Source organism: Myotis yumanensis, unplaced genomic scaffold (assembly GCF_028538775.1).
Source record: "Myotis yumanensis isolate MYYU_CA2020_CCGP unplaced genomic scaffold, mMyoYum1.0.hap1 SCAF_19, whole genome shotgun sequence".
NCBI classification, from domain to species: domain Eukaryota; kingdom Metazoa; phylum Chordata; class Mammalia; order Chiroptera; family Vespertilionidae; genus Myotis; species Myotis yumanensis.
The window spans coordinates 3,243,043-3,257,423 of record NW_027223770.1 but is presented as its reverse complement, the minus strand read 5'-3'; the positions used below and the strand labels follow the sequence as shown (position 1 = coordinate 3,257,423).

The window sequence follows — 14,381 nt, the reverse complement described above, 5'->3', positions numbered from 1 at the left end:
CTGTCCCACCTCCCCTCACTGTCTCCCCAACTCCCCCTGTCCCACCTCCCCTCACTGTCTCCCGGGCTTCACCTGTCCCACCTCCCCTCACTGTCTCCCCAACTCCACCTGTCCCACCTCCCCTCTGTCTCCCCAACTCCACCTGTCCCACCTCCCCTCACCGTCTCCCCAACTCCACCTGTCCCGCCTCCCCTCACTGTCTCCCCAACTCCACCTGTCCCGCCTCCCCTCTGTCTCCCCAACTCCACCTGTCCCGCCTCCCCTCTGTCTCCCCAACTCCACCTGTCCCACCTCCCCTCACCGTCTCCCCAACTCCACCTGTCCCACCTCCCCTCTGCCTCCCCAACTCCACCTGTCCCACCTCCCCTCACTGTCTCCCCAACTCCACCTGTCCCACCTCCCCTCACTGTCTACCCAACTCCACCTGTCTCACCTCCCCTCACTGTCTCCCCAACTCCACCTGTCCCACCTCCCCTCACCGTCTCCCCAACTCCACCTGTCCCACCTCCCCTCACTGTCTACCCAACTCCACCTGTCTCACCTCCCCTCACTGTCTCCCCAACTCCACCTGTCCCACCTCCCCTCACCGTCTCCCCAACTCCACCTGTCCCACCTCCCCTCACCGTCTCCCCAACTCCACCTGTCCCACCTCCCCTCACCATCTCCCCAACTCCACCTGTCCCACCTCCCCTCACTGTCTCCCGGGCTTCACCTGTCCCACCTCCCCTCACTGTCTCCCCAACTCCACCTGTCCCACCTCCCCTCTGTCTCCCCAACTCCACCTGTCCCACCTCCCCTCACCATCTCCCCAACTCCACCTGTCCCGCCTCCCCTCACTGTCTCCCCAACTCCACCTGTCCCACCTCCCCTCTGTCTCCCCAACAGCACCTGTCCCACCTCCCCTCACCATCTCCCCAACTCCACCTGTCTCGCCTCCCCTCTGTCTCCCCAACAGCACCTGTCCCACCTCCCCTCACCATCTCCCCAACTCCACCTGTCTCGCCTCCCCTCACTGTCTCCCCAACTCCACCTGTCCCACCTCCCCTCTGTCTCCCCAACTCCACCTGTCCCGCCTCCCCTCACTGTCTCCCCAACTCCACCTGTCCCGCCGCCCCTCACTCTGTCTGTCTCTGTGGGCCTGTCTGCCCCTTGCACACACCCCCACACCCTGGCCCCAGGACCGCTGCACGGGTCCCTCCGCCTGGAACTCTGGTTCCTTTTCAACCTTCAGGTCAAAGGCCACCTCCCCAGAGGAGCGTGTCCTGCAGGCCGCTCCACCCGAGTGCCTCCCTGTCCCAGCAGCCCTTCCTTGTGGCCCTGTACAGCCAGCACGTGGCACGGGGTCACAGACATGCGCGGCATGAAGCCAGGAGCACGCTTTTTAAAGCTGTTCATCCCACTGTCGCAGTCTCAGATATTTACTTATTTGCTAGGGACCCAGTGTGTGAATTCGTGCACCTCGAAAGGACCTGTGGGCCATGAGTGCACTGGGCACAGTCAAGCCCCCGCCTGGCCCCTCCTGCCACAGCCCCTGGTCCTGTCTGCCGGCAGCCCCACTCCAGCTGCCCCCACTCCCATGCGCTGACAGCGCTGGCCCCACTCACACCCGCTGATAGCGTGGAGCCATTGGGGCCGGCGCCAGCATCAGGAGCGAGTGGGGCCAGTGCCAGCAGTGGGTGTGAGCAGTGGCTCCGGGGGTGTCAGCGGGTACGAGTGGCGGCTGCTGGCCCTGACCGTCCCTCAGGAGCAGGGGCAGGTGGAGAAGACCTGAGGGGTGATCAGGGCCAGCAGCCACCACTCGCACCCACTGACAGTGCTGAGCAATTGGTGCCAGCGCCAGGCGCCAGCAGTGGGTGTGAGTGGCGGCAGCGGGTGTGAGCGCTGGGTGGGACCGTGGTGCACAGGAGCAAAGAATTTTCAGTAACCACCAGAGGTTCACCCCAATGACTGACCAGCGCCCTGCCTTGGTCTGGCATCCCCGCTCACCTGTCCTACCATCCCGCCTCGGCCAACTCCCAACAAGTTCCGCCCTCTGCCGCCTGCTGCCAATGCCCGCTGTGTTCTGTGCATACCCCCTGGTGGTCAGCACACGTCATAGCGACCGGTTGTTTGGCAGTTTCGTCTATTTGCATATTAGGGTTTTATATATATAGATTTAAAAAAAAATATTTTTATTGATTTCAGAGAGGAAAGAAGAGATAGAAACATCAGTGATGAGAGAGAATCATTGATTGGCTGCCTCCTGCATGCCCTCTATTGGGGATCAAGTCCGCAACCTAGGCAGGTGCCCTTGACGGGAATCGAACCTGCCACCCTTTAGTCTACAGGCTGATGCTCTATCCAGTGAGCCAAACCAGCTAGAGCTCGGGTATTTATTTCTGAAGCCGATCCCACATCTGCCTTTTTATTTTTATTATTATTTAAAATATATATTTTTTATTGATTTCAGAAAGGAAGGGAGAGGGAGAGATAGACACATCAATGATGAGAGAGAATCATTGAGCAGCTGCCTCCTGCATGCCCCCTACTGGGGATAGACCCCACAACCCGGGCATATGCCCTTGACCGGAATCAAACCCTGGACCCTTCAGTCCACAGGCTGATGTTCTATCCACTGAGCAGAACCAGCCAAGGCACATCTGCCTTTTTATAATAACAGCTCACTGATTCTTAGTGTGACTTCTGGATCCATGAAAACTAAAATACGACATCATTCCCAGACTGTCGGCGGCACTGGCCGCGTCGTGTAGACCTCGGTGTGAATGAGTGTAAATTCTGGGCTGTCTTGTGCCCTTCCTATGCACCTGTGTTCTTTGTCAAGTGATCACAACACATCTGACCAGGGTGAGGAGGAGAATCTTTTAAAAAATACAACCTAATTAGACAGACAGTGCATCCCCAAATAAAGGACTTCCTGTAATTGCTCACGGAACAAAATAGGAAGCGAATTCCCAGTTAAGAAACTGAATCCTGTTTCTAAACGTCCTTTCTGCACGGCAAGGGGTGAGCATGCAGCTGTCCATGCCTCCAGGGGCCCCACTTCCACAGGCTGGGCGGGAAGTGACTATGAAGCAAAGATGCTGCCATTAAACACAGGACCAATTTCCGTCCCCGAGGCTGCGTACGGCAGGGCAAACACCTAACACTGGGGAGGCAGTCTGGGGCCTGCGGGCGGTGCTGGCTGAACTGCTCTATCCTATGTCTGCAGCTCAGAGCAGCTCAGAGGGGCCTCGGTGGTCAGGGGATCCACCCTCCCGCCTGCTGCGGGAGTCCCCCAGCAGCCCTGGCAGCAGCCCGCGCCTCTGCCTCTGGCTCCGGGTGCAAACGCCCGGCCCGGCCGTCGCACGTCTGAGCAGCTCTAACGGGACGGTCAGTGCCGTGATCCTCACATCTCCGTGTCTGTGTCCTTATTTCCCCATCGTTCCTGGTGACCGGTACCCACCGCTCTCTCTGAGCGCCATGGTCGTTAGGAGTTAAGCTGACCGAGCTGATTTGATGTCTTTGCCCGTTTACTGGGCACCCAGTGTGCGCCTCCAACTTTGTGGTCTTCGTCCCCAGGGCCTGCTAGGCCGTGACCAGGTGGCACCAGGGTCATGGTCTTTGTAGATACACACGGATTAACGACACACGATCAGGCATGGGACCGGCCCACGGCAGGGACGTCACGCTTTTAAACTTGACTGTCAAGCTCAGCGAATCCAAGTGCAACCCCACCCACCGGACCTCAGAAGCCCCACTCGGAGCCTGAGAAAGCAGAAGGGGCTAAGCTATCCCAGGAGGCCCTTCTCTACAAGACATTCCAGTCCCCGGAGAGGCCGCAGCCACGGGACAAGGCACAGAGGTGCTGCTGCACTCCAGGGCCCCCCCCGCCCCCCCCTAGCGAGAGAACGGTGCTGCTGAACCCGCCACACGTGGCTGAGGAGCCCTCGCTCTGCACCGGGTGATGGGGACGCCCCCGGCGCTGAGGATGCAGGCCCTGCCTCAGAAACAGGCATGTAAACTCCAGGCAGAGCAGCTCCCTGACTCCTGTCCAGGGGCCAGGCTCAGCCTTCCCTTCGAACTGTCCGGGGCAAACCGCTGCCCTCTGACCTTCAGCATCTACGACGCCAGGAAATGAGTTGGCTGCTGCCTACCCCCAAAAAGGATGCCAGAGGAGGGGTCGGAGGGGTCGGAGGGGCAAGGGTACTCGGGGAGCTGCGGAGGGCACGGCCTCTTGCAGCTGAAGGACCCAGAAACCAGACGTGGCCGCACCAGCTTTCCCTCTGCCAGCCCCACCTCGGGCACCGGGGCTGTTCCTAATGGGATTCAGAGGAGCAGTGAGGGGGGTGCCGGGTGGGGAGTGTAGGGAGAACAGGGAGGATAAGGAGGGTGGGAAGGGTGAGGGGGAGAGGGAGGGGAGAGAGAGGGGGGAGGGGGAAGGATGGGAGGGTGGAAAGAGTGGGGAGGTGGGAAGGGTGGGGGGGCGGGGAGGGTGGGGGGTAGAGAAGGTGGAAAGAGTGAGGGGTGGGGAGGGTGAGGGGGGGTGGAGAAGGTGGGGAGGGTGGGGGGTGAGGAGGGTGCCATGTGGGGAGCGGGGTGAGGGGACGAGAGGTGGACAGCAGCACCCGCACCCTCCCCTGGCTACTCCCCTGGACCTCACTGTGGGTCCATGCACCTGACCGATTCCTTTCAGACCCCTGAGGATGCAAGTCCAACTCCGTGAGGTTCCTGCTAGAGATCAAACAGAAAAGGCGGAGAGTAACCATTATCTTAAAATCGTAAAACCTGAGGACAAAGAGGCCGAGAGACGTCAGCAACCTGCCGGCTGCAGGTCACCCAAGTCACCGAGAGGCTGGACGGGAACTTAGCGTATAGTACACTCAGGCACAAACCCGGCTGCCGGCGGCCTCACTCACCGCCTCCTGCACCATCGGACGCGCCTGTGACACACGCAGCCTGGGTAAGCACTTCCACCACCTTCCTCCAGCCCAGCTCCAGGCCCGACGCCTCCGGAGCTGGGCCCCCTCACCCCCCTGTCCTCCCGTCTGATCCCCAAACCACCTTCATAAGGCAAAACCCCTTTCTCCACAGCATCTCCCCAAATCTGCTTAGATTTTACCTCAAGCGACTGTCATAGTCGGTGATGTGACCCGTTGCATCGTTGGATAACTCTCTAAACTGCCTCCCGTGGCTTCCGGCCAAACGTCCCCTCCTACCCCCTCTGCATTGGAGACTGAGTCGACTTCCTCTTCCATGTGCAACCTGACCAGGCCCTCACGCTCCCTGGGTCTCATCTCTGACCTGCGGCCCCTGGCCCTCCCCGGCCACTCCCCGGGCTCCTCGGACACTGGTCCACTCTCCTCAGAAGGAATTCCAGTCCCTCTCAATCCCCCTGAAACGGGGGAGCCTGCCCAGAAACGGCGCTAATGCTGCAGAGAAGGGACGCGCCCACGACAGGGCACGCCGCGGCCGTGTGCTTTGGGAATTGGAGCGCAAACACATATTTTTGGAGTCGTCTTCTGAGTCGGGGGGACCTGGAACTGGTCCCTGCTCTGAGTCCCTGGCTGCAGCCCATGCTCAGGGGTGCGTGTGTGTGTGACGTATGTGTGCACATCCGGAGGGAGGAGGCCGCACCCACGCGCGCTCAACCCGCTCGGCCCGTAGCTCTGAGTGGGCCTGGGCTCTCCAGGCAGGAGGCAGGGCCACAGCCCGAGATCCTCAGAGTTGGACGCGTCGATCCTGAGCCCACGGTCCCTCCTCCAGTCCCTTCCTCCCTGACTCACAGAGAAGCCGAGCTTCCGGTCTGACTGGATGTGGGCAGCACTGAGGGCCGACGTTGTTAGGCAACTGGGTCCAGGAGTGGGAGGTGTGTGTGCACACGGGCGGCGCCCGCCACGCCTCTGTCAGGAGGACCAGCACCATCAGGACTGCTCAGCGCTGCCAGCTCAGGGCTCAGCAAACCACTGGTGGCCAACCCAGCTCACCACCAGGTTTTTCGTTTGCTTGTTTTTTAAAATATATTTTTATTGATTTCAGAGAGGAAGGGAGAGAGAGAGAGAGAGAATCAATGATGAGAGAGAATCATGGATTGGCCGCCTCCTGCACGCCCCACACTCCGGATCGAGCCCACAACCTGGGCATGTGCCCTTGACCGGAATCGAACCCGGGACCTTTCAGTCCGCAGGCCGACGCTCTATCCACTGAGCCAACCCAGCTAGGGCTCCACCAGGTTTTGTATGGCCCACGAGCTAAGGAGGTTTTTACATTCTTCAATGTTGGGAAAAGGGAAGAATATCTCGTGACATGTGAAAATGATATGAAATGGGTTCCCGAGTCCATAAAGTTTTATTGGGAACAGCTATGCTCACTCGTTCATATCTTGCCTGTGGCCACCTCCACCGTCCAAGGCAAACTGGTTTCTGTAGCAGAGGCCGCACGGCTCACACGGCCTGAACGCCTCCCCCTGCCCTCTGGCCTGTCTAACCCGCAGGCCTGGGAGCTGTGGCCTCCTTTCCTGGGAGCTGGGAGGCGTCCCGGCCCCCCCCCCCCCCCCCCCCCACCGGCAGGAACCTGTGCTGATGACGCCACAGTGGAGGCAGGGCTGCAGGCTCGCCGCCCGCAGGGGACATCTGAGGAGGAGGATTCTGTGTAGGTGGGATGATAAGGCTCATTCTTCCTTCTCTCCCCACCGGGCACTGCTCTCCATGGCCTTGACACTGCCCCTCTCAGCCGTGAGCAGCTCCCTGAACGGCACTTTCTCCCTTCCTTCTGCCATGGCCCGCTTCCCCACCGGTTTCTGAACTTGAGAGAACACAGGCTCTGCTCAGGGTGGTTGGGGTGAGGAGAGGTGGGAGGGGGGGGGCGGGCTCACAACAGCATAGTCTGCTAAGGAGTGTCAGAGAAGATAAGCGGCAAAGACCCCTTTCCCTGGCCCTGGCAGCGGTGGGGGGGTGTGGGGGGTGGGGGCTGGCTGAGTCCCCAGGGACACAGGGCGCTCCAATTCCTCCCCACGCTCCACTTGCCTAAATCAAGCCAACAGCTAACAATGCAAGGAGGCATGGGGGAGTAAGGCCCAGCCACTGACTATCTGTTTTCTGAAAACACATGGCAAACCTCGGAGCCAAATGCCCGCTAAGCCGAAGAATAAACAACCCTTTATTTCCCGGAGAGGGGAGCTATCAACTTCCCGCTCCTGCGAGCACCCCCAGGCTCTCCCCTGCCTGAGAACCCTCCAGGCTGCCCCTCTTGCTAACCATGCCCTGGTCTCCCCGACCAGGGGCACCCGAGCTGGGTGGGCAGGTGGAGAGCAGGCGCACATGGCCGCCCGCAACTCCCTAGGAGCCGGGCCAGCTCTCCGTGGCGCACTGCTAATTCAGGCCGCCGCCAAGTCCGAGGGTCCTGAGTGAGTCCTGTGGGCAAGCCGACCCCACCGGCCCCGGCCCCAACCACTCCCCCTCCTGACTGGGCCCACCCTCAGTGCCCAAGCTCCCTCTGTGGAGCAGCAGTGAGGATCAGGAGGGGGAGACAGGGAGAAGAGCGCGGCCGCTCCGCAGCACGTCACTCGCTGCCTTCAGATCCCCGCACAGAACAGAAGCAAGAACAGGGGCTCCGGGCCACTCCGCCCCAGAAGGCGTGTGTCCTCGGCAGCTCCGAGCAGCGGCACAGGCTGGACACAGCACACAGCACGACAGGCGCTCCTGCAGCCCCGGGCCCTGCTCCCTCCCTGGGCATGGCCAGCCCTTCCAAACACAAGGAAACAAAGACACACACACACACACACACACACACACGCCCATGCAAACACACGCACACGCACACGCACACGCACACATGCACACGAGCGGCAGCACGAGTCAGCACTAACCTGGAAGCCATGGGCACGGTAGCAGAGCAGGCAGAGGCCTCATTCATTCATGCACTGGGCGGCGGGTGGGGCGGGGAGCAGGCCCTGAGGACGCGGCAGGCTCTCACCTCCATGACCACCCACAGCCCTGCTCTACCGGGGGCGGGGGGCAGGGCCCTCACAGGCGGGGGGAGCCTCCTTTCTCGGGGGTTTCCCACGGCTCTGCATTGTGAGCATGGCTCCCCTTTATTTGCTCTCCCGCCTCCCCCTGCAGCCCCTCCGAGTGGTCATGCAGCTCCCACGGCCCCTCTCCCTCACCCCTGCTCCCCCTCTCCCTCTCCCTGGCTCCCAGACAGCTGTTCTCCAGCTGCCGCAGGCACGCGCGCGCACACACTCAGACACACGCGAGCGCGTGAGCACCCCCGCCGCTGCCGCTTTACATAATGCGACTCCAGTGCCGCGCAGCCTGCCAGCTCTGTTATTCCTCCCGCTGGGCAGGGCAGCGGGCGTGACTTCCTCTCCGCCCCCATCAGAGAGCACACAGAGGATGCTCTGCTGCACCCACCACCTCCCAGGTGCGTATGGGGTCCCTGATCAGGGAGGGGGCACTCGATCAAAGCAGGCGCCCAGGCAAAACAGCCTTGCACCCCGCAGGCTGACAGCGGCGCGCGCCCAGCTGCGGGAGAGGGGAGCAGACGCAGACCTGAGACCACCGCTGCCAGAGAGGACAGCGGCCGCGGGGGGCCCCCAGACTCCACGGCAGCCCTGATGCCTGCTTCTCCAGCGGGTCAGACTCTCACAGACAAAGAGTAGCTGTGAGTGAGGCACTCACATTCGTGACAAAGCAGGGCCCTGGGTCTCCAAACCCTAAGCTGCACCCTCAAGCGGTTTCTTCTCCCGTCCACCCGATGACACGCAGCGGGGCCCGGGACAGCCCACAGACGCTCGCTCAGATGACGTGTTCCACTCACCAACATCAGTGAAGGCTGTGCACGCCACAGACGGCCTCCTAGCACCTTCACTCCTGTTTGAGTTCCTCGGCAGTCACCTACGGCCCACCTGGAGACGCTGCGGGTTCGATGCCAGAGCCCCGCGATAAAGCAGGTACCGTGATAAAGCAGGTACCGTGATAAAGCAGGTACCGTGATAAAGCAGGTACCGTAATATAGCCGGTACCGTAATATAGCAGGTACCGTAATATAGCAGGTACCGTAATATAGCAGGTGCCGTAATATAGCGGGTGCCGTAATATAGCAGGTACCGTAATATAGCGGGTACCGTAATATAGCAGGTACCGTAATATAGCAGGTACCATAATATAGCAGGTGCCGTAATATAGCCAGTGCCGTAATATAGCAGGTACTGCAATATAGCAGGTGCCGTAATATAGCAGGTGCCATAATATAGCAGGTGCCGTGATAAAGCGGGTACCGTGATAAAGCAGGTACCATAATATAGCCGGTACCGTAATATAGCAGGTGCCGTGATAAAGCAGGTACCGTAATATAGCAGGTGCCGTAATATAGCAGGTACCGTAATATAGCAGGTGCCGTAATATAGCAGGTGCCGCAATATAGCAGGTGCCGTGATAAAGCAGGTACCGTGATAAAGCAGGTACCGTAATATAGCCGGTACCGTAATATAGCAGGTACCGTAATATAGCAGGTACCGTAATATAGCCGGTACCGTAATATAGCAGGTACCGTAATATAGCAGGTACCGTAATATAGCCGGTACCGTAATATAGCAGGTACCGTAATATAGCCGGTACCGTAATATAGCAGGTACCGTAATATAGCCGGTACCGTAATATAGCAGGTACCGTAATATAGCCGGTGCCGTAATATAGCAGGTACCGTAATATAGCCGGTACCGTAATATAGCAGGTACCATAATATAGCCGGTGCCGTAATATAGCAGGTACCGTAATATAGCAGGTACCGTAATATAGCAGGTGCCGTAATATAGCAGGTGCCGTAATATAGCAGGTACGGGTACCGTGATATAGCGGGTACCGTGATATAGCGGGTGCCGTAATATAGCAGGTGCCACAATATAGCAGGTACCGTGAGAAAGCAGGTAGCACAGTAAAGAAGGTTTTGCAATAAAGCAGGTGCCGCAATAAAGCAAGTCGTCATCTTTGCACTGGAGGAGGGTCTTGCTTCCAATTTGTAAAAAAATGCAACATCTGTGAAGCGCAGTAAAGTGAGGCCTGTATTTGGGCCTCATGTGACCACATCTAACAGAAGGCTGTCGTCCTGGAAAGACGGAAGGTCCTACGGCTGAAACAGCTGAGTGGGAATCCAGGTCCCGCACCCAAACCCATGAGGACTGGCTGCCTAACACCCCATGCACCAGAGGGCGAGTGTGGAGAACTACCACCACCTTTCCACGGAGCAGCCTGAGAAACCCGCCCGGGGCCGGGAGACACCAACGCCACCAAGACGATGGGGACGCTCAGCTCAGTGCCTCTCGCCTTCAGTCGCCTCAGGACCGCGCTAACCCACGCGTTCTGCTGCCGTCCGCCGTTCTGACCAACTCCCAGGTGAGGCCCACGCTGCCCTCCCACGGGCCACGCTCGGGAGCACAGGGCTGGCTTATGCCTTCTCACTGTTTGTAGTTCTTAAGGGACGGACAAACGTTTGTCCGCCCGGTGCAGCTGCACAGGACAGCATGCTGGAGGGGATCACAGTCATCGTCCCCTGACGTCACCGTGTCCTGCTCACCAGGCCCACGCGGGAGCGAGCACTGCGGGCACCTGCTGGCGAACGCCCCACTCGTGGCCACAGGTCTTCACGGACTTCCCGCGGCCGGAGAGAGCGGCCACCTCGTGGTGCCTCTGAGGCACGGGGTCTGGGCTGTCTGGTCCCACCTCGCTCATTAGAGGCGTTTCTGCTCCTCGGGACGGGCGCTGGGAGGGCCTGGGAACAAGCAGCGCCGCTCTCCCACCCTCGCGTCAGTCCTGCCCCTTCGCACGCCTCCTTGCTGGGCACCGCCCCCGCCTCCTCCTGCCACAGAGAGCTGCTGCCCTTGGCGGGTCTGCCTGCAAAGCCAGGGGCTGCTGCTCCCCAACCCTGTGACCCCCAACTCAACTCAGGCTCCTCATCGGAAAGGGAGCGACGGGACTTCCCTCCGACGCTGCCGAGCTGCTGGGCTTTCTAAACGGCACGGGAAGCACCTGTCCTCGCGGGCCACCGTGCACAGCGCAGAACCCGGTCACGGGCTCTGTGGGTCATGCTGCCGGGAGGCTGCTCCTTGCAAGTCCCCCAGCACGCAGGAGTCGGGGGGACAGCGCCGGTGTCAGGACTGGACCGCCTGCCAGCACTCGCTCACTCAGACTTGGGACAAATTACCACCTTTTCCGAGGCTTTGCTTCACCCACCTAGTGCAGATTCACCGTTCTCCCCAAACAGCGCCGCACCGCCCTCCGTGTGGGTGTCTTCGTGGCTTAGGGTGACAGCAAGGGGCTCACAGGGCAGGCGCAGAGACCAGACACGCCTGCGCCCGGATCCCGGGGCCTCAGTGACTGATGTGACTTTTGAGACGTGAGCCTCACTAAGCTTCAGGCTTTTTCTCCTTTAAAGCAGTCACAGCAATAACACAGTCTTGCTGAATCCGGTGGGAATTCAATGGGGTAAATACGAGTAACACGCTTCTCGCTGCATCGGACACAGAATATCTGTCCAATAAATGAAAACTGGCGGCAACACCGGTGAAGCACAACAGCTATTTCTGCAAAACACCAGGGCTTCCTGTGGCGAGTCTGGACTGAGGGAAACCACTCCTCACGGGTGTGAGGTCTGTGCACCCCCCTCCTCCGCCACCCGAAGGTGCTCGTGCCCTCTCCTCCCACGGCGGACCGTCACGGGTCACGAGGAAGCTCCAGAGCAGCCAGTCGGAGCGCCTGGGCACACCTTCGCGGTGTCCATGTCGACCTTCCCTTCCCTGTTAGAAGCCACCTGGGCTCCAAGAACCTGATCTGAACTAGGAGGAGCGATTTCTATGTGCAGTGCCACTGGCCACGCCGCCAAGGTGAGGGTCTCACTCACGCCCATCAGCAGGTTCCACCAGGGGCTCAGCCCCCATTCGCTGAGGAGGAAACCAGGAGGCGGGGGTTCAACACCTTCCTGTGTGTGACGAGCAGACAGCAGAGCAGGTGCATGGAACCTGCTTCCCTGACGCCCACTCTTTTTTTTATTTTTTTAATATATTTTATTGATTTTTTACAGAGAGGAAGGGAGAGGGATAGAGTTAGAAACATCGGTGAGAGAGAAACATCGACCAGCTGCCTCCTGCACACCTCCCACTGGGGATGTGCCCGAAACCAAGGTATATGCCCTTGGCCGGAATCGAACCTGGGACCTTTCAGTCCGTAGGCTGACGCTCTATCCACTGAGCCAAACCAGTCAAGGCCCGAGGCCCACTCTTACCCATGACGTCCTGTTTGAAGGAAAGGTGCCGCTGGAAGGGGATGGAGGCCGATAGGGGTGGAGGCTGATGGGGATAGAGGCCGATGGGGATGGAGGCTGATGGGGTGGAGGCCGATGGGGATGGAGGCCGATGGGGATGGAGGCTGATGGGATGGAGGCCGATGGGGATGGAGGCTGATGGGGGTGGAGGCTGATGGGATGGAGGCTGATGGGGATGGAGGCCGATGGGGATGGAGGCCGATAGGGGTGGAGGCTGATGGGGTGGAGGCTGATGGGGATGGAGGTCGATGGGGATGGAGGCCGATAGGGGTGGAGGCTGATGGGATGGAGGCCGATGGGGATGGAGGCCGATGGGGATGGAGGCTGATGGGGGTGGAGGCTGATGGAGTGGAGGCTGATGGGAATAGAGGCGGGCCCTTCCCTGCTGGTTTTTACACACCTGCCCCCCACCCTTGGGAAAGTCAGCGCAGTCTGAGCCCTGCTGTGGGTAGTCCGACTAAGCTTGGGGGGGGGTCCCACAGGTGGAACCTACGCCTCCGCCTTTTCACAGCTGAGCTATTGGTGCTGAATCCCAAACTGCTCTTCTGTGATTGAGTGTAGGGAATCAAGGGAAAAGTAAGCATCATTTTCTGAATTAAACCTTTCCCTTAGAGATACGGAAAACTGACATTAGCTTCTATTTTTGAAAGGAAAAGAGGTTTCTGAGAGTCCTGGGCAGCATCAAAAGCTCACTCTAAAGAGCATCCTGGAGGGATCTGGGAAGAAAGGGGTACACCTGCAAACCACTGAGCCAACAGCCACCCCCAACAGCCACTCCTGCCCCCCGCCGTCCTGGGCAGCCAGTCTCCCCCCCTCTGGCCTGGGCAGCCAGTCTCCCCCCCTCTGGCCTGGGCAGCCAGTCTCCCCCCCTCTGGCCTGGGCAGCCAGTCTCCCCCGCCCCCGGCCTGGGCAGCCAGTCTACAGACAGAGGCCCCGTCTGCACCGCACCTGGTTCGCTGCAAGTGCTGGGTGACTGTTCACAGAAGGGGAGGCAGAGCTGATAGAGAACAGCTCTCATATCTCTGAATCCTCCTCCCGTCCCATGGAGAACAAAACACCTGTGCACAGTAAGGACTTCAGACATTTGCATCACGTCTGACTGGGTTAGATTACGGGGAATGATGGCGAAAGTGGGCCTGACTATATTACTATCAGCACCCACACCGCAGGTGCCTTACAAAGCTAACCGTCCTGGAGATGCTGAAGAGGGCGGGCGCGTCAGAGAAAGAAAAGGCCCGGAGGTGTGACATCCGCTGAGAACCAGTGTGTGCCAAGCGCACAGTCTATTTACCTATAAAGCTTTTGTTATGAAATAGGTGAGGAAACTGGACTTAGACGTCTACCCTGACCCGGCCACACCCATGCCCCTCCACAGGCAAACACCTGCTCGGTGACATGCCCTTTAGACGGAGGTTGTTGCATTGACTCATCATCAGTTACAACCATCATATGGCGTTCAGTTCCCCAAACAGCGCTGCCAGAGGCTCCACTGTCCCTACGGAGGCCAGGATCCATCGCCGCCCCTCAGGCCAAACCCCCTGCTCTGCCGCCTGGGGATGCTGGCGCCAGCCCTGTGGTCCCGTCATGGCCCTGTGAGTCTCGCTGACACCCCGACAGGCAGTTTCCAGTTGGCCTGCCCAGCCTGCAGCCCCTCGGTGCCGCCCACAGGGCCACAGCCACCCCTGTCCAATGAGCTCTGAGCCCAGCCTGTGGGGGACCCCTTTCCACGCTGCCCCTTCCCGGGTGCCCTCTCCACCCCAGGGTGGTGGTGCTGCTTCCATCGCTCCCCCTCAAGGTGACACTCCCGCTCCAGCTCCCGAGTGATGCGCAGCGACACCCACTGCGGCGATGAGCAGCCAGCAGCTCAGGGAGTGAGACGTCGCCCCTGCTCTCAAGTCCGTAGCGGTGGGGTGACTAACAGCATTTAGAACCTTCCCTGGGCCAGACACAGCATTTTACCAGCAATATGTCTTCCCTCCTCTAACCTCACCCACATCACCCGGCCCCCGCCATGAGGGGCTGAGCTCTCAGAGGTCAGACCACGGCCCCCAGTCACACCGCAGGCAGGGAGCCAGGGCGGCCAGCACCGC

At 59.9% G+C, this 14,381-nt stretch overlaps 1 protein-coding gene across 7 annotated transcripts in view; it reads right to left on the bottom strand.

The window, feature by feature from the left end:
- Positions 1–14,381, bottom strand: part of GRAMD1B (GRAM domain containing 1B) — a 166,263-nt gene that overhangs the window by 57,505 nt on the left and 94,377 nt on the right. Inside the window, exon 1 of one of the 7 annotated variants that reach the window (XM_070400031.1) lies at positions 7,844–8,037. The exons of the other annotated variants lie outside the window; for them this stretch is intronic. Within the exon in view, the coding sequence (XP_070256132.1) occupies positions 7,844–7,890 (47 nt within the window). The 5' untranslated portion in view covers positions 7,891–8,037. Of the gene's footprint in view, positions 1–7,843; positions 8,038–14,381 lie in introns of those variants that run through there. 7 annotated transcript variants of the gene reach the window in all.